The sequence below is a fragment of the Malus domestica genome, chromosome 07, assembly GCF_042453785.1.
Source record: "Malus domestica chromosome 07, GDT2T_hap1".
Taxonomy (NCBI): Eukaryota; Viridiplantae; Streptophyta; class Magnoliopsida; order Rosales; family Rosaceae; genus Malus; species Malus domestica.
The window spans coordinates 36,518,318-36,541,583 of NC_091667.1; the positions used below are offsets into that span (position 1 = coordinate 36,518,318).

Consider the following 23,266-nt stretch of genomic DNA (forward strand, 5'->3'; position numbering starts at 1 on the left):
ACATCATATCTGTGATTTTTATTTGTAGTGTAGAAGTTTCGAGATAGGAAGGAAAATAATAAATTAATAATATAATATAATATTTATGAATTAAACAAATATAATATTATAATTTATTAATTAGTCTGCTTTTTAGTCCGACACTGTACCAAACGCTTCACTAAGCTAGTCCATTTTAGTCTAGTCTAAGCCAGTCCAGCTTAGTCCCTGAAGTTAGTCCAGTCTGAGATAGTCCGGTACAACAAACGCCCCCTTGGTAGAAAACAAAGTTAAAATTTCCTAGTATTTTCTTAAGGGCCAACAACAAGGCCCAAGGCCCAAGGCCTCACTCGTCGCTCGCACACTGTCAATTAAAACTTGAAAAATGAAAATTAAAGATGAGCGGGAAAAATCCACAAAAACCTGACCACTCTCTCACCATCAGTCCAGCCTTTACCAATTTTCAAATCTCTCTCTCTCTCTCTCTCTCTCTCTCTCTCTCTCTCTCTCTCTAACTTGAGTTCCAGGTACGTTTCGATACTCTTTCCAAAAACGATCTGCAATTTCCTTTTCAGTCAGATTTCAGATTAAACTTCAGGGTTTTGTATGCAATTCTTTATCTGTTATTTTCCTAATCTGCTTTCGTTTTGCTTGGTAAATGATTCCACCATTCAATTATTTCACTTCATTTCTCTTTGGTAACCAATCACAATTGTTTCCCTCTTGTCTTTTGGGTTGGATTTTAAATTCCGATTGCAGACCAAAAACCCATTAGGAAGATTAGGGTTTTTGTTTTATTTTGAATTTAGGATCTAGAAGTACAAGTTACTGTTATTACATTTCCTAATTACTTCATTTAAGCTGATATGTGGTCCAGTATTTTTGGGTATTATTTGAATTTCTACACACAATTTGGTTATGTTTGTGTGAATATTTTTGCCAATTTAGGTTTGGTTGAGTTTGCATTTGGGAATTGCATCAATTTTCAATTAAACCAGCTCGAAGAGGCTTCCGGAGTTAACTGGTAATCAAACATCACCATCACTTAAATAATTTAGTTTGAAAATTCTAATCTCATGAATTTGTCTAATGGGAGCCACACCAGATTGATTTTAGTACTTCTTGCGTATTTGTTTATCTTACAGGACCGAAAAGGGTACATATATAAAGCCGTGGGTTCAAAAGATGGGAGTCGAGAACTACCATGTGATTGAGCTTGTAGGTGAAGGTTCCTTTGGGAAGGTATACAAGGGAAGGCGAAAGCACACCGGTCAGGTAATTACCTTTTGCACTTCTAATTGTTTTTTGTTTTCCTTTCGTTCTTCTTGTTGGTGTTTAGTGTTTAATGTTTATGCCGGTGACGTGTTTTTGTCCCTGCTGCAGACCGTTGCAATGAAATTCATCATGAAGCATGGCAAAAGTGACAAAGATATCCACAATTTAAGACAAGAAATTGAGGTATTGGACTCATTTTTTTATCTCAAATCAAATGTAGTTTACATCTTGAACTTCCTTGATTTGGTTTATCATTTATGATTGACATTTCCTTTTCAATTTTTAGTTGTTTAGTATCCAGTGTTCCTCTATGTGCAGATCCTACGAAAGTTGAAGCACGAAAACATCATTGAAATGCTTGATTCCTTTGAAAGCCCACAAGAGTTCTGTGTTGTCACAGAATTTGCACAAGTACTGAACCCTTTCTTCAATATGACTGCATTAATTTATCTACCGTAGCTTGTTATTTTGGAAACTCTTCCAGATGTACAAGGGTATCTTCCTATTTGTGGAATGTGTTCAGATGCATGAACTATCAAAGATTTTCTTGGTATGCAGGGTGAACTATTTGAAATTCTTGAGGATGATAAGTGCCTTCCTGAAGAACAAGTTCAAGCTATTGCAAAGCAGCTGGTATATTCTTTATTACGAATTTTAGGCTCCATCTCAATTGATTATCACATTTGATTGTTTAGTTTTTCCAGTTGTTGTTTATACTTTTTCTTTATTATTCTATAATATAAAGTTAAAATTTTCATTTATTGAATTTTACAGGTGAGGGCATTGCATTATCTGCATTCCAACCGTATCATCCATCGTGACATGAAACCACAAAACATTCTCATTGGTGCTGGTTCTATTGTTAAGGTTGATTCTACCGATAATCTCTATGTTTAACATAAATATATGATCAACCGAACAAATTAATTCATATTCTTACGTGAATTGTTTTTACTTTCTTCCCCTCTCTCTGCTTTTTACATGTGATGTTTCTTATAAGTGAATTTCTGGTATCAGATAACTAATAAATTTTCTTGTTTGTCACAGCTCTGTGATTTTGGGTTTGCACGTGCAATGTCCACAAACACTGTTGTTTTGCGATCCATTAAAGGTCAGCTGACAATTCTTGATTAACTTATAGATACTCCCCGAGGATCTTGAAGGAACTATGCTATTGTGTTTGGCCATTCGGTGAAGTTTTCATTAATGTTTCTTAGGTACTCCTCTGTACATGGCACCTGAACTAGTACGGGAACAACCTTACAACCACACTGCAGATCTCTGGTCTCTTGGAGTAATATTGTATGCTGCATTCCTTCTTTTATCTTTCAATCAAAATATTTCCCTGAGTTTCTATTTAAGTATTCTGCTACTGATTTGTTAGATTTTGACCCATGCTATTGAAAATTCTTTTACTTATCTTATATAGTTCAAGAGGGTTTCTAATTTAATCTATTCCTTCATGTCATGTGCTTTCTTACCTTATTTCGGCTTTAGCCTTGCTGTCATGTGGTCATACAGGTTATAGGATATTCACTTCTGTAGCTCATCCCAATTTACCATAGATCACATCATCACAATTCAAATAAATATAATTGGAATAGCAAGTTCCACAGCCTGTTTGGGCTGGCCCATTTTTCTGCCTCATTTTTATTTCTCTTCTTTTCCCATATTTGTTGACAATTATTATTTTTGTGTACACACCAGATATGAATTATTTGTAGGCCAGCCTCCCTTTTATACAAACTCTGTATATGCACTCATCAGGCACATTGTCAAGGTACATGTCATCAAAATTTATGTGAGTTTTGTTAGGTATGTCAATAAAAAGTATGATTTAATGCTGCATTGAAATGTCTCAGGATCCAGTTAAATATCCTGACAACATGAGTCCAAGTTTTAAAAACTTTCTTAAGGGACTGCTCAATAAGGTTTGCTATACAATTTGAAATTATGGCCTTTTCAGTTGAATAGTTTCAATGGTTATTTCTGCTAACCTCGAGTGTTAACAGGTGTTTTCTTATTGAGAAACAGGTACCTCAAAATCGATTGACTTGGCCAGCTCTTCTGGAACACCCATTTGTTAAAGAGACTCCTCATGAACTGGAGGCTAGGGTACTAATATCTCATCGTAGCTGCATTTTCTATATTTACTTTTGAAAAATTCTTTTATACTTCTGCTAATAAAACCTTTATTTTGTTTTACAATGTTTCACTTTTCATGAGATCCATGATAGTGTGTATATATAAGAGTGCCATGTGTCAGTTGTAGAATTACATAACTATAGCAATTATTATACCTTTCCAGGAAATGCGTTCAGCTACTGCTGCAGATAGGGGATGTGTTGCGGCATGGAGGGGTGAAGGAAACAAAGTTCAAACATCAGTTGTGGCTGTTTCATCTCCTGGTAGTTACTTTTTTCTTGACTTCAAAATTTCAAATGGTTTTCTTTGAATTGTGATTAAAATACTTCCACTGTCATAATGGTAAAGTCCACTCTCCAGCTTCTTCAGAGAACAACAGTGGAATAAGTTTTCAGAATGATGCTCAAGCAAATACTCCTGAATCCACAACAGTCAATTCTTCCCCAAATGAGTTCCCAGGATTTGCAAATCCTAATGAAGTTAAACAGTCAGGTATTTAAAGTTCATATCAAGGAAAAATAGTCTGTTTCTATTTGTTCAATAAAATCAATTTAATATATTATGATTGAGGCCTTGGCTTTGTGTTTTTCAATGGAAGCATAAGTATTGCAATTATTACTTCCTAAGTAACATCTTGCTTCAGGTTTCCAAATTTTGGACAGATTGGAAAATAACTCTCGTACAGTCAAAGGTGCACAAATAATAAGTCAAGATAATGAAGCATTAGCACATGTTTTGGTACCACTAAAAAGATGCTCCAATGGACCCCCAAATTCTTGCAAGTAAAGCTGAATTTCATTCCTACATTTGTTGGACAATTATATAACCAAATACCTATGTTTTTTTATCCGTATGAGTTGATTGTTTCAAAATATGTACAAATACGTACAGGGATGAAGATATTATTAATTCAAACCAGTCTTTGAGAATCCTTTCAAACTTAGTTGCAGCTGGTGCCTTCCAGTCCAGCGGACTGCTTGATGAAATAATACACGAACTTCTTGCTTACACTGCCATCATTGTGAGCATGAAATCTTCTGAAGTAAATGAGTTAAAGGCGAAGGTATAAGTGCATCATTTAGAAGTTTCTTACCTCTGATTATTGCATCTTGAGTTTTGCCACATCCCCATGGCCTTGTGCTTGAAATTGGTTTTCATGTGGAGATGATTGGCCGTCAGTAAATTTAATGCTTAGTTTGCCATATTATGTTCTCCATCCCCCACCATGTCATCTTACACTTAAAGAATGTGTTTTCTATGTCTTCTGCGTCTTTTAAATTTAGCATCTTAAGAAGCTTTAAGTTGAACAGATCATAAGTATAGAGATAGGTTTTTTCCCCATCTGTTTGATGATCTAGGTGACTGATAAAATCATTGTTTTATTTTAAAACTTTTTCAGAGTTTCTCAGTGATTAAAATTTTGGTTGACAATGCTGGAAGCAGCATTGGTGGCTCATATTTCAGGCACTGGGTTGCCTTATCTGATATTTTTTCACAGGTATGATTCTTTTTATGGTCATATTGCTTTATAGCTACAATTTAAGTTCCTGCTTCTAGTTCTCATCTTGTTGAATGTGTAGGTTGTGGATTGTAGTGAAGATGCATCTGGAAGAGTTCTGTATGAGTCCATTGCTTGCATTACTATCATGTTAAGAAGAGTCACTCAGGGCCTTAAATCTTTTTCCTCAACCTCTGATCCTAATGAAGCACTGAAACAGATTCTGGATCACGCTAAAAGATCTGGTTTAGTGGACCAACTTTGTCTCTGCTTAGTAACCGCAGGGTCAAGTCTTATTTCAGGCTCTTCAAATATGCTGCGTGCAGCTTGTGAAGCATGTGTGGCAATTTGGTTTCTGATAGATGCATCAGAAAATCTTTGTATGAAAAGAAATGCCTATTTATTCCCGCTAAACACTATGCGCCGGCCTTCACCCCAACTTGACATTAGGGATCAAGATCAAGGTTCTTTGATTGGGACAGAAGCATCAAAACTTGTTGCTGTAGTTACAAGAGCATTCCTTAGATCAAAAGCAGTACAAGTTGCTATCCATTATTGCCTTCACCAACGACTTGAAGCTTCACTGTATGCTGTCATTCAGGTGTTTCTCTCATCCAATTTACATGCACACCAAAATACAGCACCTAAAATCTCTCAAGAAATCCACCTGTAAACAGGGTGTTGTTTTTTGAAACTGTAAAGTAATGAGAAGGAAAATTTCTTGAGATATTTCAACGGCAGTTTTTAATTACATTTGTGGTTGGATCTAGTGTTCATAATCACAATTCTTTTCCATGTTTCAGTTGTTGTTGAGGTGCTGCTTGCATAATGGAATTGTTCCAGGTGTTCTATGTGGCCTGCCTACTTCCCTACCTGTAACTACTGTTGTTAGTGGCGGAGGTGATGGAACCATTATTTCAGAGATATTCTCTTTGTTGTCTTTGTGCATTTCGTCTCAAAATAAAGATCCCCAAGCAGTTGAGACAACCACCTTCATGAGCAAATTAACCAATCCCACTACCTTGGTTCTGCATTCATGCCTCATCCTTGCAACAGTTGCACAATGTTTGAAGGCAACTGGAAGAAATTCTGCACTATTTATGCTAACGACCTCTCCAAAGAAGCAGCTTTCTCGACTTTCTGTCCTTTCTCATCATTTTTCTTCTGAAGAGAGCAAAAATGCCTCCTTTCAAGCTCATACTTCATCAGCCATGCTGGCACTGGCTTCTATTTTGTTCCTTGAATCTGGCAGTTCTGTTGAGTCTTCTATCTTTGAGGTAGCAGTGCCCTTGATTCCTAAAAGTGCCATGCTATGTGAATACCTGAAGCTTTCATCAGGCAAAGGAAATGAATTGCGTTTGAATGGCCCCAGTGGTGCTCTCTCATACTGGCATGGTCTAAGGGATGGATGTGTTGGCTTGCTGGAGTCCAGACTGAGGTGGGGAGGACCCTTAGCTGTTAAACAGCTGTGTGCAAGCAATATCCCTCTGCTTCTAGTGGATTTGTTAGCCAACAACCAACCAGAAGTTGACAGCACCAATGATCAAGTTGGGCTTTCCCCTATAGGAGTCGTATGGACAGTATTGTCAATATGTCAGTGCCTTTCCGGTGGAGCCTTAACTTTTCGGCAGATTCTGCTTAGATGTAATCATATCAAGCTCATCTCTGACTTGATATCTGATATGCATCTCAAGCTTGTAAAGTCCTGGGTTGGGCCTGGTGGAGGGAAGGATGGTGTAAGAGATATAACAAACGCAGTAATTGATGTCTTGGCATTTCCTTTTGTGGCCGTACAGAATGTTCCAGGATTGCCATCAACCACTGCTTCAGTGAATAGTGGGGCCCTTCTCAACCTGGGTTCACCAGGTGTGAGAGTTGGCATGGAAGACAAAGACATGGTGAAAGTAATTGAAGAAGACCTTGGAAAGTATATTAAAAACCTTTTGGAGGTTCGCATTTCTTTCCTTTGTTTTTCCTCTTTGTGGAGACAGGGTTAGGGTTTGTTTAGAATCTTCTTCCAGGATGGTGACATTCTTGTTTGGAGGATACACAGCATATACATCAGTATTATATCAGATAGCAGAATGAATTCATAAGCTGAATCTTGATATGTGTTTCTCATTCAATTTCTTCTGAAGTTTACAGGTAGGAGTGCCAGGCATCATTCTTTGGTGTTTAGAGCACTTGGACTTAAAGGATATGGGAAGGCCTGTGGCCTTCCTTGCAAAAATGATTGGTTACCGACCATTGGCAGTTCAACTTGTGGGTAAAGGCTTGTTGGATCCTAAAAGGATGAGAAGATTGCTCGACTGTTCAAGCCCAAGAGAGGTGATGCTGGATGTTCTGATGATTGTTTCTGATTTGGCTCGCATGGACAAGGTCAGATATGGTTTTTGATTGAATATAGTTGTTGCTGCATGTAATATTGTGGTTCAATATATGTTCACCTTTTTAATGTTGAAGTGTCTGAGCTGTGGAAGGAACATCGTGTTGTTTAGAGGAATCCTTGTCATCTAAGTAATAGGAAGGTAAAAAAGAAATATTTTATTTCTTAATATTTCTTCCTCCTTTTGGTGTTTAGGGATTCTACGAATACATTAATGGAGCATCTGTATTGGAGTTCTTCAAGGAATTTCTTACCCATGAAGATCCTAATGTGCGCTCAAAGGCTTGCAGTGCTCTAGGAAATATGTGCCGGCACAGCTCCTACTTTTATAGTTCCCTAGTAAGTAATGAATGATAGATTGTTTTAAGGTTCTTCGAATACCCTGTCTGGATGATGAAGCACACACACACGTGGATGAGATTGGATTTCTTTTTTGTATCTTACAATGGAATATGATGATCTCAGGCAAGGCATCAAATCATTGGTCTCCTTATTGATCGATGTTCTGATCCAGATAAACGGACACGGAAATTTGCTTGCTTTGCTGTAAGTTATCTTCCCTTGAATGATGTCTTATGTTACTTTTAGCTGTCCGTTGCAGTTGATCAATTAAGTTTGTTCTTCACTATCCTATCAAGAATATGTGTCTACCTTAACTGTTGAACTTAATTTCTCTCTGCAGATTGGGAATGCTGCCTACCATGACAAGATATTATATGAAGAGCTACGAAGATCTATACCCTCTCTTGCGAATTTGTTGGTTTCGTCCGAAGAAGACAAGACTAAAGCAAATGCTGCAGGTGCACTAAGCAATCTCGTCCGCCACTCCGACCAGCTTTGCGAAGATATTGTGTCTAAGGGAGCCATGCAGGTTTGTGGTTTTGATTCCTTTCTTTCCTTAGATAATCACCCTAATCATGCTTTTCGAAACCAAGCCGCTTTTCAAGCTTTGTTCTATACACATTGCCATGATAGAATCATGAAATTCCTCACTTTTGTGCTGCAGTCTCTACTGAAGTTGGTGGCTGATTGTTCTGTGGTGGCACTCAACCCGCCGGGTAGGAAAGATTCAGTAAACGAGTCACCTCTGAAAATAGCTCTGTTCTCATTGGCAAAGATGTGTTCGCATCAGCCCTGCAGACAATTCCTCCGTTCATCACCGCTGTTCTCTGTGATCGGACGCCTTCGGCAATCTCCGGAATCAACAATTGCCAACTATGCCTCCCTTATTTTCACCAAAGTTGCTGATTCTTGATACAGATTAAGGCTCATTACCACTAATCAGCAGATCGCCTTCACCGGCGAATTTCGAAAAATGGGGCTTGCAAATGCAAGAAAGTTGGCTGACTTTGAGGTATGTATGTATGCATGTGTATGGACCCTTTGTTTAATTAAGTCATCGGAAAATTATTTCTTGTTCATTCTTCTCTTCTGTGGAGGCTGTTTCCTAAATTCCCTTTCTGGTTAGTTTTTCTTGCATGCCTATTTTTTTCACACATAAATACACGCATTAAATTAGACCTGGCAAATGGATCGTGTTTGTTGTGGTTGTGTCGTTTTTGTATTATATCTGTTATCTTAACAAATTGTCTCGTGTCAAACCCGTTATCTTAATAGATTATTAACAGGTGATCTGATAACGACCCGACACATTAACGGGTCGTGTCGTTTTGTGTTAGGTTAATGCCTAATGTCTAACCTAGTAAACTGGTCGTATTTGTGGCGTTTATGTGTCATAATCATTATCTTAACGGATTTTTTTAACATGTGATCTGATAAAGGTCTGAAATGTTAACAAGAACTTAACAGGTACTCGATAATGATCTAGGTCGTTAACTGATTGATCCAAAACTCTATTTTTGTGTCGTTTTGTGTTCGATTAAATGGCCGTGTAAAAAATTATCATATCTACATTGTATAGCTTTTGCACCTCAAAATTGAATTCTTATTAATAAATTAGATTAGTTTAAAATATCGGAAACTGATTATCTCTTACGTTTGTGGAAGATACAAAAACGTTGTTTTCTTACTGAATTTGTTGAGTCTAATAGCGTGAGTTTTTAAAATGTCCCTTGACTGGTCGAGCGAGTTTATTTAGTCCATCCGACTACCTCCGAGCTACTGAGACGTGGCGACACTGAAATGTCCCTGGCACTCAAATTGTAACCTGCCACGTGTTACACGCTCTTCCTTTTCCTTATCCTTTTCCTCTTTTCTTTTTTATTTTTAAAATCTTGAACTTTAAACTTATAGGAAGACGGGGGCCATGTGTCCAGATGCGGTGTATTTTTCAAGGGAAAAACTTTGGCTACGACGTTTGATTTTGATAGTTTTCGCATGGAATAAGACTAATGTGAAACACAAATATTTCATTATTTGGGAAAAAAAGTTTCAATGTTAAATAACTTTATAATGCGTAGCATTTTTAATATCTCGTATTTGGTGAATATGTAAGAAATGCTTTGCATATAATGTGATCATTTGTATTCCAGTTTTGTTCTTTTGGACGATTATCAAGAGTTGATAGTCACTCATCATTAGATAATATCAAATTGCGACTGGACGTTAAAAACGTATATTCTTGATCAAAATGTTTGATATCACGTCTAGAGAAATGCTAGTGGGACTCTCATTGGATTTTTTGTCATTTCACAATTTAACGTCAATTCCTATTTAATATTATAAAATATTATGTTAAAAACATGAGTTGGTAGAAAGTTCCAATAGCATTTTTCTCAAATATATTAGCGAGTGATCATTTATTAGTTACGTGACTAAATGTGAAACTTGAGTCAATCTAGTTGAGCTGTTTTGAAGTGGTCCCAAAGGACCCAAACCCAATCTAAGATTATGATCCATTAATTATAATTTAAAGTCCCTATCAAAGTTCACAAATGCATCCACAACCTCTCTAATTTTAATTGGGGAGTGTAAAATATTAATTAAAAGTTGGCACATCATTTATTCACTACATATTATGGTACACTGATTTATACTTCATTTAATATTGCAAAAATGTTAGGCGCACCAAATCTTTTTCAGTGTCAATGTTTTATTTTTTAAAGTTAAATATTTAAAAAAAAACAATTTTCACAATTTTTTGTCATTCTATACATGTCTCTATAATTTTGTTCTTATTTTTTGTATTTATTTATTCAATTCAAATACTAAAAATAAGAAAGTTTGCGTATAGATTTAGAAAAGAGATTAGATATCGTTACGGTAACTTTTTTTTTTCTTAGAGGAAAGCAAGGTATGAGTATTACATACAACAATCCCTAACATTTAGATCTAGGAAGAAAAAAAAGAAAGCAAATATTGGGTGGTGTTATTCACGTATCTTTTTTTACTTTTCATACACTTTGTTTTACTTTATTTGAATGGATGATAAAAAAATTGAGAGATGTGTGTAAAGTGTAAAAGATGGAGTAATGTTAATGAGACTCTTAAAAGTAAGATTTTTTATAAACTCTCTGTCATTTTATATTTTTAACATAATATTTTATAATATTGATATGAGAATTGACGTTAAAGTGAGATGACAGAAAATTATCCTATATATTCGTGTCAGGAAAGTGGGAACACAAATCGAAGGTCAGATCTGATAAGCGATTGTACTTATCATGCATAGGAGACAGCTACCTCGCACTAGGCCGGACAATGACAGATTGATTGGTAGATAATAAATTAGATTCCTCATAATAAAAGTCTTGAAATATAAAATTATTTATTGTTCGGAGAGGTAGAAAGTAGTGGGACCACAAATGAAAATAAGGAAAAAGAAGAAAATAATGGAAGTAAATTTGGTAATTAAGTACGAGGTAGGGTAACGTGGCGGGACATGAGTCACGGTCACCATCTTATTAATTCACGTGAGCAAAAATACTTCTTAATTTATAAAGAAAACTAATGAAAAGGATTTGAAAACTTTGAGTTTTAATGATAAGGACAAAATAAAGGGTAAAGTGAATAGTACCAGGATTGATTTTTTAGTGTAAAAATGTGGTTTTTCGTTAAAGTGAACAGTACCATGTGCTTTTCGTTAAAGTTCCCTAATTTATATGCTAAACTAAGTTTGAAATTAAACTAATATAATGGTAAGTAAGAAAGAGAGTGGTGAGGTTCACCACTACTTTAGGATGGTAAACAAAAATACAATCTACTATATGTCAAAATTTTTTTTATTTCTCACACTCTTGTTATTTTTTTTTCATTGATTTTCTTTAGTTCATTTAATCTGACAGTCGAAAATTTAGTGGATTGTATGAGAAATAAAACTAGGTGTATAGATAGTACAATCCAACAACACAACACATTAAAAATCGTAAAGTACTCTAATAAAGGAGAAAAGAGAGTGCAAGCACGAGTGAATGACATCCAGTGCTAATAAAATAAATACATATTTTGTCCACATGTACTTATTTTATGGACACTGAACGTTATGAGGTGTATTCGTTCGACATATTTCTCTAAAAAAAGGAAAATGACTTCACGAGTTTCACAATTTTTGTTCAGACTTCTCTATGAGCTACTCCTCTCTTCAAAAATTTTGAAGTTTAAATACATCGTCCTCACATAATTTTGAGTAAACTATGATAGTTTAAATTGAGTCTTGTAAATAGTGAGTTTGAACCCTTAATATAAATCTATCGCGTTGTATATAATAAATGAAACTTGAATGGTGGTCCTTGTTCATTTCCCATATTCTTTTTTTTTTTTTGTCTGTAAACCCGAGATAGCACTTTTTATTTATTATTTTTTAAAATTTTATGGGTTGCCTTATATTCTGGAAAAAAAGAAGAAAAAGGAAAAAGGAAAAAGGATAATTGCACTAGGCTTAAAGTGGCGTGGGAGCACCATGTGACACATGTTTTTGTATGTTTTCGAAGGATAATTTATGCAACACGACATCTATATATATATTCATGCCTTAACTTATCACCCAAATACTTTCTACATGAAAACGACATCTATGCTTAATTGTTGGCACAACATGTACATTAATTGAACAATCACAAATGATCTTCATAAGTAGTTAACTTGCTTTGATATGATGAGGGGAGTTGAGATTCCAATGTAATATCAATTTGGTAGTAGTGAGAGAAGCCTAACAACATTTCACATATGCTAGTATAAGTGATAAAATAAATTAACAGTAACAAGCGCAACTTAAAATCTCAACTGAGATTCTATATATAAAATCTATTAACGTTATGATATAAAACGACACTGCACATTTCCGCGAGCAACACTAACTAATATAAATTCGAACTTAGACAAAAGCCGGCATACTGTATAGATCAAGTAGATTAACACACACGTATGGTTGTGGGTGGCAATGAAGGACAATACAAAGGTCCCAATAGATGATGATTCAATTGCGACAAAAAAGCAATCACATGGATTGCGTAAAAATGCACACAAAGTCTCTCTCTCTCCCTCATACACACATGCATTTAGACATCCTTTTTCTTCATGTTTGGTGGAGAGCACAAAAGCGTCCATCATTTGAACAAGTGTAGTGCACTTTGACGAAAGAGGACAATCATTTACGACATCAGATCTCTGGTTAGTTCATTATTATTTTATTTCTTGATCTCATGTTTATCGCAAAGCAAATTTTATTGCCGATGTTATTACTAGTGTTGAACACTCGATTTAAGACACTTATACTTAGTATAGGTCCTCATCCGCTATTACTCGAATTTCTTTTTGTTTGATTTTACTAAAAATGGTTGCACCAAAAGTTTCTCTCTTTAATTAACCTTTTTTTTTGTATAAAAAAAAAGGAAAAAAAAGCAAAAGCTTCCATCATTCATATTATGAAAATGGACTTGGATTGTTTGCTCTCCCATTTCGGTGCCCTCCTCGTGCCCTCCTGTTTGTGTGGTCACGGTTAAGCCACGTCAACATTTTATATTACTATTTCTTTTTGTTTTATTATTTTTATAAAAAAACAATATAAAATGTTGACGTGGCTTAACCGTGACCACACAAAATAAAAGGGCACGGGAAGAGCACCGAAATGGGAGGGTAGACAATCCAAGTCCTATGAAAATATCTCTCCATCGTCGCCGATCAATGTAATTGCTATTGTCTAACAAGCAGCTAGCTTTATTTATACTACTAAGATTTATACTCAAACAATCTTATAATTTAATGAATCAAGATAATCATTTTGTTGATCCGTCCATCTCATGATTTTCAATTGGTTTGTATTTAAAAAACTAATTTATACGAAATTTATTTATAAAAATATATTTAGAGCATACTGAGAAGTCGATCACATTGAGGACAAACTAATTTAATTTATTAAAAATAACCACATATTACTTTTTTTTTGTTGGGTTTGATAAATACAAGATTAGCATTAATTTAATGTCTCGTTCATTGCCAACTGTTATTTTCGAGAAAATAATCGATCAAAAAATCTAATCAAACTTCATTCATCTTCTAGCCAAAAAAAAAAAACTTCATTCATCGATGTCTTATGTTTTCTGCTTAAAAAATACGATGGAAGACACAAAATGACTGTACAAACATCACGTCCATGCCATTGTCCAAAATCCGACGTAACTTTTGAAGGTCACCGTTCATCATTTTCAATCACAAAAGGATTGAAAATCAATGTGACACTTTGATTTGGACTTTACATTATACAAAGTGGTTGTTGAAGGTATGCAAATATTTCTTTCGGTCATTAACTACTCTAATACATGGAAACAAATATTCAAACTTAAGACCATATAAAGTGCCTTAATCAACTGACTTAATTTACATCTGTTATGAAGTTTTATTTGGCTGTTTAAATTTCTATGATTAAGGTACAATGAAACTATACAACCCCGATCAACTGGTCATAAGTAGGTATGATACTCCTCACAATTAGATATTGTAATGAAAATTTAAACTTAAATGCAAGGCAACATACTAACCTAATACACTTAGGTCGTGAAATTTTCAGTTAAAAACTCAAACTTATACTCGGCAGCCATTCATAAATTAATGAAGTTGCAAAATTTGCAAGAGAAACCAATGAAGACTGCCGACCTAAATTAGGCCTCTTCTCTTTCTGATACGAGTCCCTCTCATTCCCCGGTTTGGAACAAAAAACAATTAAATCCATCACTTCCACGTATTAAATGTTACCGTTAGGGGCATGGTCATTGGTAGCCACACAGAAAGTTAAAACCAAATGTCAACATTTGCCGATGGTCCATCAGTCCATTTGGCCAATCAGAAGATGAGCTCAGGCAGTGCAATGGTGGACCCTCCTGCACTCCATCATTTCCACCTCGCCTAGGGTTTTCTGTCGCGTACAGGCTCTAGCCACTACAGTCCAATATAGAGTAAGAAAAATCAGGTAGTGAGAGAAAGAGAAAGCAGATAGAGAGAGAGAGAGAGAGAGAGAGAGATAATGAAAGAGATAATGGAGGGAGACAGAAGGATTACGTGTTGCATATACAAACATAAATGGAAAACAATGAAAAAATAATAAAAAATGAGTGTGAGAGAGAGAGAGAGAGCCCCAGAAAAAGCACAAAACAGCACAGGCTTTGTCTTTGTCCTAGAGAGAGAAAAAAGTATATAAAGATATAGAAAGAGAAAGAGATAGATACAAAGTAAACATTTTTAGAGAGAGAAAGTAAAAGGGTTGTTGCAGAGTTTAAGCTGCAAAGCGCGCACACATAGGGAGAGCAGAGAGAGAGAAAGAGAGGGGAGAAGAACAGCAAACGAGCTTCACAAGGAAACCCTAACCCTAGAAAAAAATGTTTCATTTTGCTTCCCTCTGGTGACCTCCGGTGACCCAGTAAGGCTCTGTTATTTTTCTCTGAGCTTTGATTTACATGCCATGTGAAGGAAGACAGATTTCCACAATAATTTGTAAAATCCCAGCTTCAAAATTAGGGGTCTTTGTGTTTAACTTATGCTGCCGCATGTGGGCGTGTACTAAATGTTGGATCTTTGTTGTAAAGGCTGAAATTTCAGGCTTATTGGGGGTTTATCTCAACTGGATTGCTTGAACTAGAGGTTTTCTGGTCTTGTTTTTTATTTGGGTATTTTGTGCCTTTTTTCCTGTGGGATTTTTATGAAAATTTGTCCGGAGATTAGAGGCATTAAGAAATTTAGATGATTGTGGGTTCTTTCTCTGCATAACTTGGTGATTTGAGGAGGTCTTTGATGAATGGTTTGAAATAAAGCTTCTTACTTTGTGCACCAGAAGTGAGGTGAAGAAGAAGAAATAGCTTCTGGAAGTTAAAGATTTCTCATTGTCTGTTTGGATCCGGGTAGTGGTTCGGGTTGAACCCAAATAAATTGCAGTTGATTTACTTTCTGATCTTTGCGCTGGAGCGTTTAGGATTACCGGGGGCAATGTCTTCGTTAAGCAGGGAGCTGGTATTCCTGATCTTACAGTTCTTAGATGAGGAGAAGTTCAAGGAAACAGTTCATAAGTAAGTTTAATTCCGTAGTCTGTTTTGTTCTGTCTGATTTTCTATTTGTTCTGCTGAGGAAAATTTGGGGAAGAGAAGATTGGAAACATTTCTGTCTATTTTCGGGATTTTGTGTTGTTTTGAGTTATATGGCCGATACGAAGCTTACAAAACAAAAATGGCTTTCGAAGCCAGCCTTAGATTGTGCTGGGTGGTGGCTTGCTCTATTGTTTGCATTTGTCTTTTTCTTCCGCGCCTTTCTCAGCAGAAAAAAAGGAGCAAGATAAATTGGGTTTAAACGCAATATTAAATTATTAATGCCATGTCTTTGTATATAATGTGCTTCTTTTTTACACTTAGGCTTGAGCAAGAGTCTGGTTTTTTCTTCAATATGAAGCATTTTGAGGACCAAGTCCAGGCTGGAGAGTGGGATGAAGTTGAGCGCTATTTGTGTGGCTTCACTAAAGTTGAAGACAACCGGTATTCAATGAAGATTTTTTTTGAAATTAGGAAGCAGAAGTATTTGGAAGCTCTTGACAGGTGAGGTTCAAAACTATCGCTTTTGACATTCGTGAGCATGTTGAAGTTGATGCAAAGAGCTGAATTTTGTAATTGATTGACTGCCAAAATTTGATACCAAATTGATCTGATAAATGCAATCAAAGGAAAGAAATAATGCTGAGCAGTGTCAGTTGGTAGTGCTGTATAATTTAATCTCAATGTTCCTTTATTTAGCTGTTTGATTGGTTAACTTTATTTTGTTTCCTTCTGTCAGGCAGGATAGGGCAAGGGCTGTTGAGATTCTTGTGAAGGACCTTAAGGTTTTTTCATCATTTAATGAGGAACTTTTCAAGGAGATCACCCAGTTGCTTACTCTTGATAACTTTAGGTATTGCTTGTTTCCTCTGTTGCTTCTTTGTTAACCTGGAGGTCTGCCTTGTATTTGGCCCTTATTCTCTCTGTTTGTATTGCATCATCAGGCAAAATGAGCAGCTTTCCAAGTACGGAGACACAAAATCGGCTCGGAATATCATGCTTATAGAACTTAAAAAGCTCATTGAGGCGAACCCATTATTTCGTGATAAGCTTGCATTCCCAGCCTTCAAAAGTTCACGACTCCGAACGTTAATCAACCAGAGGTCATTCTCATATCTACTCTTAACTTACTTTGTGCAAGTTTGTCATTAACCAGTGATCACCTCTTTTTATACAGGGTTCTGGTTATGCCACTAGATGCCTGATAATCTTGTAGCGAGTTTGCCTCTTTTGGATATTAGGATACATTTGTAATTGCTAATTGATAGATAATTACTGATTGATCTGCTAAATAACATTTTGCCAATGTTGGATTTTCTTCTGATAAGAGTTGCTCATTTCCATGTCAGTCTCAATTGGCAGCACCAGCTTTGCAAGAATCCCCGTCCAAACCCTGATATTAAAACACTATTTATGGATCATTCTTGCACTCCAACTGCTAACGGATCTCGTCCTCCACCCACAAATAGTCCCCTTGTAGGACCAATTCCAAAGGCTGGCGCCTTTCCTCCTATTGGTGCCCTTGGTGTAAGTGGCACCTAATCATCTGCATAAGAGAGTGCAACAATTTCTAACAGCATTTGGGATTGACTATTTATCGTTGTGCAGCCATTTCAACCTGTTGTCTCCCCATCTCCTGGTGCCATTGCTGGGTGGATGTCAAGCACTAACCCTCCTTTGCCCCACCCTGGTGTTGCAGCAGCTCCTCCTGGTATGCAGCCTTCTAGTGCAGCTGCTTTCCTGAAGCACCCAAGGACCCCTACAGGTGTTACAGGGATGGATTATCAATCAGCTGATTCAGAGCACTTGATGAAGCGTATTCGCACTGGTCAAGGTGACGAGGTGTGACACGAAACAATTATTTTTGCAAGCTCAGTTACCATGTTTTCGTTACTTTTAGTAAGCACTAAGATCTCCCTCACCATTCTTCTAGTAAAAATAATGACGAAAATACCTATGGTCGCCATGGTCTTTCAGGTGTCCTTTTCTGGTGTGATGCATAATTCCAATGTCTATTCACAAGATGACCTTCCCAAGGCTGTTGTTCGTACCCTTAGTCAAGGATCTAATGTGATGAGCATGGACTTCCATCCACAACAACAAACTATTCTTCTAGGTTTGTACTTGAAGTTAGTTTGATCATCAGTTGTTTTTTGGTTCATTTTTCTGAGGTTCTCAATTATTTTGTTTGTAGTTGGAACAAATGTTGGTGATATCAGCCTCTGGGAAGTAGGGTCCCGGGAGAGGTTGGTACATAAGCCTTTCAAGGTTTGGGATATACAAACCGCGTCAACACCGTTGCAGGTACTGTATGCTATGACTTTGTAGTTGTTACTTGCTTTCCTGTTGTCTTTATAGTCAGTAATGGGTTGCATGATGGGTTTCAGTCTATTACAAACTCATAACCATTGTTCAAGGAAGATATAATTTTGAGTCTTATTCTTATGATACTTTCACCAAGACCAGGGTAGTTGACACCTTTATACTAAACTTTGGTACATAAGTATTGTGATCTAGAAGAGTAACTGATTGTACTTGAAAATCATTCCTGATTCAGACAGCTCTGGTGAATGATGCTGCAATATCAGTTAATCGTTGTGTATGGGCGCCAGATGGGTTTATGTTGGGTATGTACACTCCTGATTCAGACAGCATCTTTTTAGTGAGATGACATTCATGACCTGCCTTTTATATTTCCCAGGTGTTGCATTCTCTAAGCACATTGTTCAGATATATAATTACAATCCAACTGGAGAACTGAGACAACATTTGGAGGTAAGATTGTACTTCATATAATTTTTTCCCTGGGCAATGACAATGTACAAATTATTGACTATGTGTCTCATCTTTTAGATTGATGCTCATGTTGGTGGTGTTAATGACATTGCATTCGCTCATCCCAACAAGCAATTGTGTATTGTTACGTGTGGAGATGATAGAGTGATTAAGGTAAGCTGTAAGACTTGATGTGGTTTCATACTTGGAAGAGATTTGGGATCCCTGATTATAAACATCTGTGCAACAGGTATGGGATGCTGTAGCCGGACGCAAACAGTATACATTTGAAGGCCATGAAGCTCCTGTGTATTCAGTATGCCCTCATTACAAAGAAAATATCCAGGTTTATATCTTTTTATAATCTTATCAACAGGTTTGTTTTGTCTTTTCAGATAAGCTCCCATCCTCCTGACTATTATATAACAATGCCATTTGTCCTTGTGGCAGTTCATTTTTTCAACTGCCATTGACGGGAAGATTAAAGCTTGGCTATATGATTGCTTGGGATCACGAGTGGATTATGATGCGCCTGGACTTTGGTGCACTATGATGTCATATAGTGCAGATGGAACCAGGTAAAATTTGTACTCCATTATATATATTTGTCTATTGCAGATTATAGTTTGACATTAAGTTATTGGAATAATATATCTGCATGGAATCTTTTTCTGTACTAATGTGTCGGACTTTATAGGATGAAAAATACAGCTTCCCTTTTTTTTCCTGGAAATTTCACTTGAAAATTTTCTCTCGTAAGCCATTCATTTTATATCTCAAATACATACGTATGCATATTACATAATGATGATACATATTGTGCATGCAGACTCTTCTCATGCGGAACAAGTAAAGAAGGTGAATCCCATCTGGTGGAGTGGAATGAGAGTGAAGGGGCTATCAAAAGGACATATTCTGGTTTTAGAAAACGCTCTTTAGATGTTGTTCAGTTTGACACAACAAGGAACCGATTCTTAGCTGCTGGTGATGAATTTCAAATTAAGTTCTGGGATATGGACAATACCAATGTGTTGACAGCTGTGGATGCAGATGGCGGTTTGCCTGTCAGTAGCACTCTCTTTACATATCAACACCACTCAACTTGAAGAGTGAATAAGTCACTAAATGTTTTACTCTTTTTATTTTTGCAGCCTAGTCCTAGACTGAGATTCAATAAAGAAGGGTCACTGTTGGCTGTAGCTACTAATGACAGTGGTATTAAGATTTTAGCAAATAATGATGGCTTGCGCTTGATTAGAATGTTGGAGGGAAGGGCTATGGAGAAAAATAGAGGCACTACTGAGCCCATCAACTCTAAGGTAGGTTTTGTTCTGTGGTCCTTAAGTCCATATTTGCAAAATGCCTGATGACATTATTTGTTGATTGTCTGATCAGTTATCAATAGTTATATTTCTACTTTGCTATCCAGGTTCACATGTCAAGTTTTATTGCTTACCTTTTGTTAATTTTCTTCTAGCAGCCTCTGATGGTCAATGCCATAGGCGCCATTGTGAATGTTCCTAACGCTGTTGCTCCAGCCCTGGAACGTCCTGATAGAATACAACCAACTGTGTCTATCAGTAATCTAGTAAGTTTAAGCTACATAAAATTGTTTATGCTCTCTATGTTCGTTGGTTTATATTGGTTTTTCACTGCAGGGTACTATGGAGAACAGCAGGCTTGTTGATGTTAAACCACGGATTTCTGATGATATAGACAAGATTAAGAGCTGGAAAATTTCTGATGTTGCGGATCCCTCTCAAATGAAAGCTCTCCGACTTCCTGACTCTACAATTGCTGGAAAGGTATAGAGGACAGACCTTGGATGAGTTTATATATTCTCTTCTCTGTGGGGGAGTATAAAATGTGACAGAAAACCCTAACTTGATGTTTTTGTTTATTCATGTTTTTTTACCCAAAATGAAGCAGATTTTATTTGGTTAGTGAACATAACTTTTGTTTGTTTTGTTTTTAAAACTGGTGCCAATTAATCAATAAATACGTATCTACTGTAGTGAACTAGATCGTTTACTTAGACTATGTAGATTCCACAATACCATAATTGAAGAAATTATTTCCTACTGGCAGATTGTGAGACTAATGTACACCAACAATGGCCTGGCTTTGTTAGCCCTTGCCTCCAATGCTGTTCACAAGCTTTGGAAATGGCAGCGTAATGAAAGGAATCCATCCGGGAAGGTATGGCTTGTGTCTTTGCTCAAGTGAATCTGTGCCTGTTGTGTATTTTATTTGTATGCTATAGGTTTCTACCTTGCGGTTTTTGTTTTGTTTATGCTTTTCTTTTTAATTTTTTTCAGGCTACTGCATATGTTGCACCACAGTTGTGGCAGCCTCCCAATGGAACTCTTATGACTAACGATGTAAATGACAATAAACCAGCTGAGGAGTCTACTGCATGCATTGCTTTATCCAAGAATGATTCTTACGTCATGTCTGCATCTGGTGGGAAGGTCTCTTTGTTCAACATGATGACATTTAAGGTATGTTATTGGTGCCTCACATTTTTGTGTTTTCCTCCTCATTTCGTTGATCTTTAGTCTGGCTGAGAGAACCCCGGCATATATAGGGCTGATACCCTTAACGACATAGCCATTCTTACAGATTGCTATTTGTTTTAATTATCTTATTGACTAAGTGCACCTGGTAACTGCTTTGCAGGTCATGACAACATTTGTATCTCCCCCTCCCGCAGCCACTTTTTTGGCATTTCATCCTCAAGACAATAATATAATTGCAATTGGCATGGAGGATTCTACTATATTAATATATAATGTTAGGGTTGATGAGGTAAGGCATCTTCCTTGGGTTTCTTTGTATTTGCTGCTTGATGTCTTTGATTTTTTGCTGAGTTGTCTGGTTATCTGAAAAGCTAAACCTTGGATGAGATTTTCAGGTCAAAACCAAACTGAAAGGTCACCAGAATCGGATTACTGGCCTTGCATTTTCCCAAATCCATAATGTACTGGTATCTTCAGGTGCTGATACCCAGGTGAGTGACTGGTTAGAGTTTTTTAGTTCTATAACAAGCATAGCAGTTCTTTCCTATCATCGAGGAAAACATTGAACTTGCTGCTCATTTATTTGTTTCATATTTTACTAGTTGGTTTTTTTTGGGGGTGATGGGAGGTGAATGTAATGCCGTAATTAAAAGATGAGAATAATATGGATGGAGGTGTTTCATCCACTTCCAGATAGAGGATTGTTTTCCGACCACTGAGTACATAAAATGGAACATATTAGACGCTGTTGATCCTCTTATTTAATTGTAATTATTTGATTTTTTAGTCCATAGATTCTAATTGCATGAGAGTTTTATTTGCTTCGGTGACTGGGTTGCAGTTATGTGTGTGGAGCATTGATGGATGGGAGAAAAAGAAAACAAGGTTCATACAAGCACCAGCTGGTCGCCAACCCCCGATGGTTGGAGAAACAAAAGTTCAGTTTCATAATGATCACACACACCTGTTGGTTGCCCATGAAAGCCAAGTTGCTGTGTACGATTGCAAGCTTGAATGTTTGTGCTCGGTAAGCTTTCACCTGGCAGTCCTTGTATCATAGTTTCTCATTGATGTTTCTGCTTCGGCAGATCAATATGCAAGATTCTTGATTTTCAGTTTTTAATTGATTTTTCCTTCCATTATTGTAATTTGACTTTTCTTCACCTCTATGATGGTAGTGGTCTCCGAAAGATGCACTCACTGCTCCCATATCAAGTGCAATATATTCATGCGATGGTCTACTGGTTTATGCTTCTTTTTGTGACGGTGCTGTTGGAGTTTTTGATGCTGATACCTTAAGACTCAGATGTCGAATAGCACCTACTGCTTATATACCATCATTTTCTCTCAGGTGAGCGGACAAGAGTACTCTACTGTTTATTGAATAAAAAACTTTGTTTTTTCGAGTTACATATGAGATCTTGTAAGGTTCATTTGCCGTTCGCTGATGGAAAATATTCTGCAGCGGAAACCCCAGCTATGCTTTGGTTATAGCAGCTCATCCTTCTGAGCCTAATCAGATTGCACTTGGCATGACTGACGGCTCAGTGCATGTAGTTGAACCATCTGATGCAGAGCTGAAGTGGGGTGGGGCGCCCCCTCAAGACAACGGCCCTTCCAATTCGTCAAATCCTTCTCCTAGCGGCCAAGCATCTGAGCATCCTTCCCGGTGATGGTGGCATCGATGAAATGAAGGGTAGACATAAATTTCATGGTGCAGTTTCAGGAAATTTAGTTAGTACATTTTCCAATTTTTCGTTAATTTGAGCCACTGCTTTGGTTCACGGCTGCTTATTATTCTATGTAAATCTTGTATTTGTTTTGTCGAATGAAGTTGTAGGGAGGGAGAGTATGATGAATCTCTGTATATTTTCGTTGTCAGAATGTGTTGGAAGACACCATGAAAAGGCCAACTTGTCTTCCGGCAGTATTTTAGGTTGTTTTATTCCCCTTAATACGTAATTATAGTACACATAAGTAAATGGTTTTTGGAATGAATTATTGTTTTATTACTGCGCTTCTTATTTACTACATGCACGAAGAAAATGTCTCAAAAAGGTCAAGACGGTATAGTGTTTTTGTTTTTTTCAATTAACGGAGAAGGGGATTTGAACTTGGGACTTGATTTAATCATCGACGATTTTGCAATCAAGGATAATATAGTAAGAGAAGGGTTTTCGAGAGCTCTTAAATTACTAGTGCATCATTCTATTATTCAAGT

At 36.7% G+C, this 23,266-nt stretch overlaps 2 protein-coding genes across 9 annotated transcripts; both read left to right on the forward strand.

Annotated features, from left to right (window-relative positions):
- The first annotated feature begins 331 nt into the window (after positions 1–331).
- LOC103440003 (serine/threonine-protein kinase TIO-like) lies at positions 332–8,812 on the forward strand. 3 transcript variants are annotated; one of them, XM_008378668.4, is made up of 24 exons: positions 332–506; positions 928–1,003; positions 1,125–1,254; positions 1,363–1,437; positions 1,573–1,665; positions 1,813–1,887; positions 2,029–2,121; positions 2,302–2,365; positions 2,472–2,556; positions 2,962–3,034; positions 3,117–3,185; positions 3,289–3,369; positions 3,563–3,662; positions 3,748–3,891; positions 4,043–4,181; positions 4,291–4,462; positions 4,799–4,897; positions 4,980–5,498; positions 5,701–6,846; positions 7,043–7,276; positions 7,479–7,622; positions 7,749–7,829; positions 7,966–8,154; positions 8,290–8,812. In XM_008378668.4, the coding sequence occupies exons 3-24, from the start codon at positions 1,165–1,167 to the stop codon at positions 8,536–8,538; spliced, it is 4,014 nt and encodes a 1,337-aa protein (XP_008376890.1). In that variant the 5' UTR covers positions 332–506; positions 928–1,003; positions 1,125–1,164; the 3' UTR covers positions 8,539–8,812. The 3 variants fall into 3 exon arrangements, with proteins under 3 accessions (XP_008376890.1, XP_008376891.1, XP_017188974.1); XM_008378669.4 differs by having other exon boundaries at positions 380–506; positions 3,760–3,891; XM_017333485.3 differs by lacking the exon at positions 332–506 and adding an exon at positions 546–633.
- Positions 8,813–14,733: 5,921 nt separating this feature from the next.
- On the forward strand, positions 14,734–23,057 carry LOC103440004 (protein TOPLESS-RELATED PROTEIN 2-like). 6 transcript variants are annotated; one of them, XM_008378673.4, is made up of 25 exons: positions 14,854–15,093; positions 15,505–15,736; positions 16,076–16,255; positions 16,491–16,604; positions 16,696–16,854; positions 17,101–17,278; positions 17,360–17,593; positions 17,729–17,867; positions 17,946–18,055; positions 18,309–18,378; positions 18,453–18,526; positions 18,605–18,700; positions 18,777–18,872; positions 18,977–19,104; positions 19,356–19,590; positions 19,678–19,845; positions 20,004–20,114; positions 20,185–20,331; positions 20,615–20,725; positions 20,845–21,027; positions 21,206–21,334; positions 21,441–21,536; positions 21,887–22,072; positions 22,224–22,396; positions 22,511–23,057. In XM_008378673.4, exons 2-25 carry the CDS (start codon positions 15,657–15,659, stop codon positions 22,716–22,718), a joined length of 3,405 nt encoding a protein of 1,134 aa, XP_008376895.1. In that variant the 5' UTR covers positions 14,854–15,093; positions 15,505–15,656; the 3' UTR covers positions 22,719–23,057. The 6 variants fall into 6 exon arrangements, with proteins under 6 accessions (XP_008376897.1, XP_070681643.1, XP_008376895.1 ...); XM_070825543.1 differs by having other exon boundaries at positions 20,007–20,114; XM_070825544.1 differs by having other exon boundaries at positions 14,897–15,093; positions 15,508–15,736; positions 20,007–20,114.
- Positions 23,058–23,266: the final 209 nt, after the last annotated feature.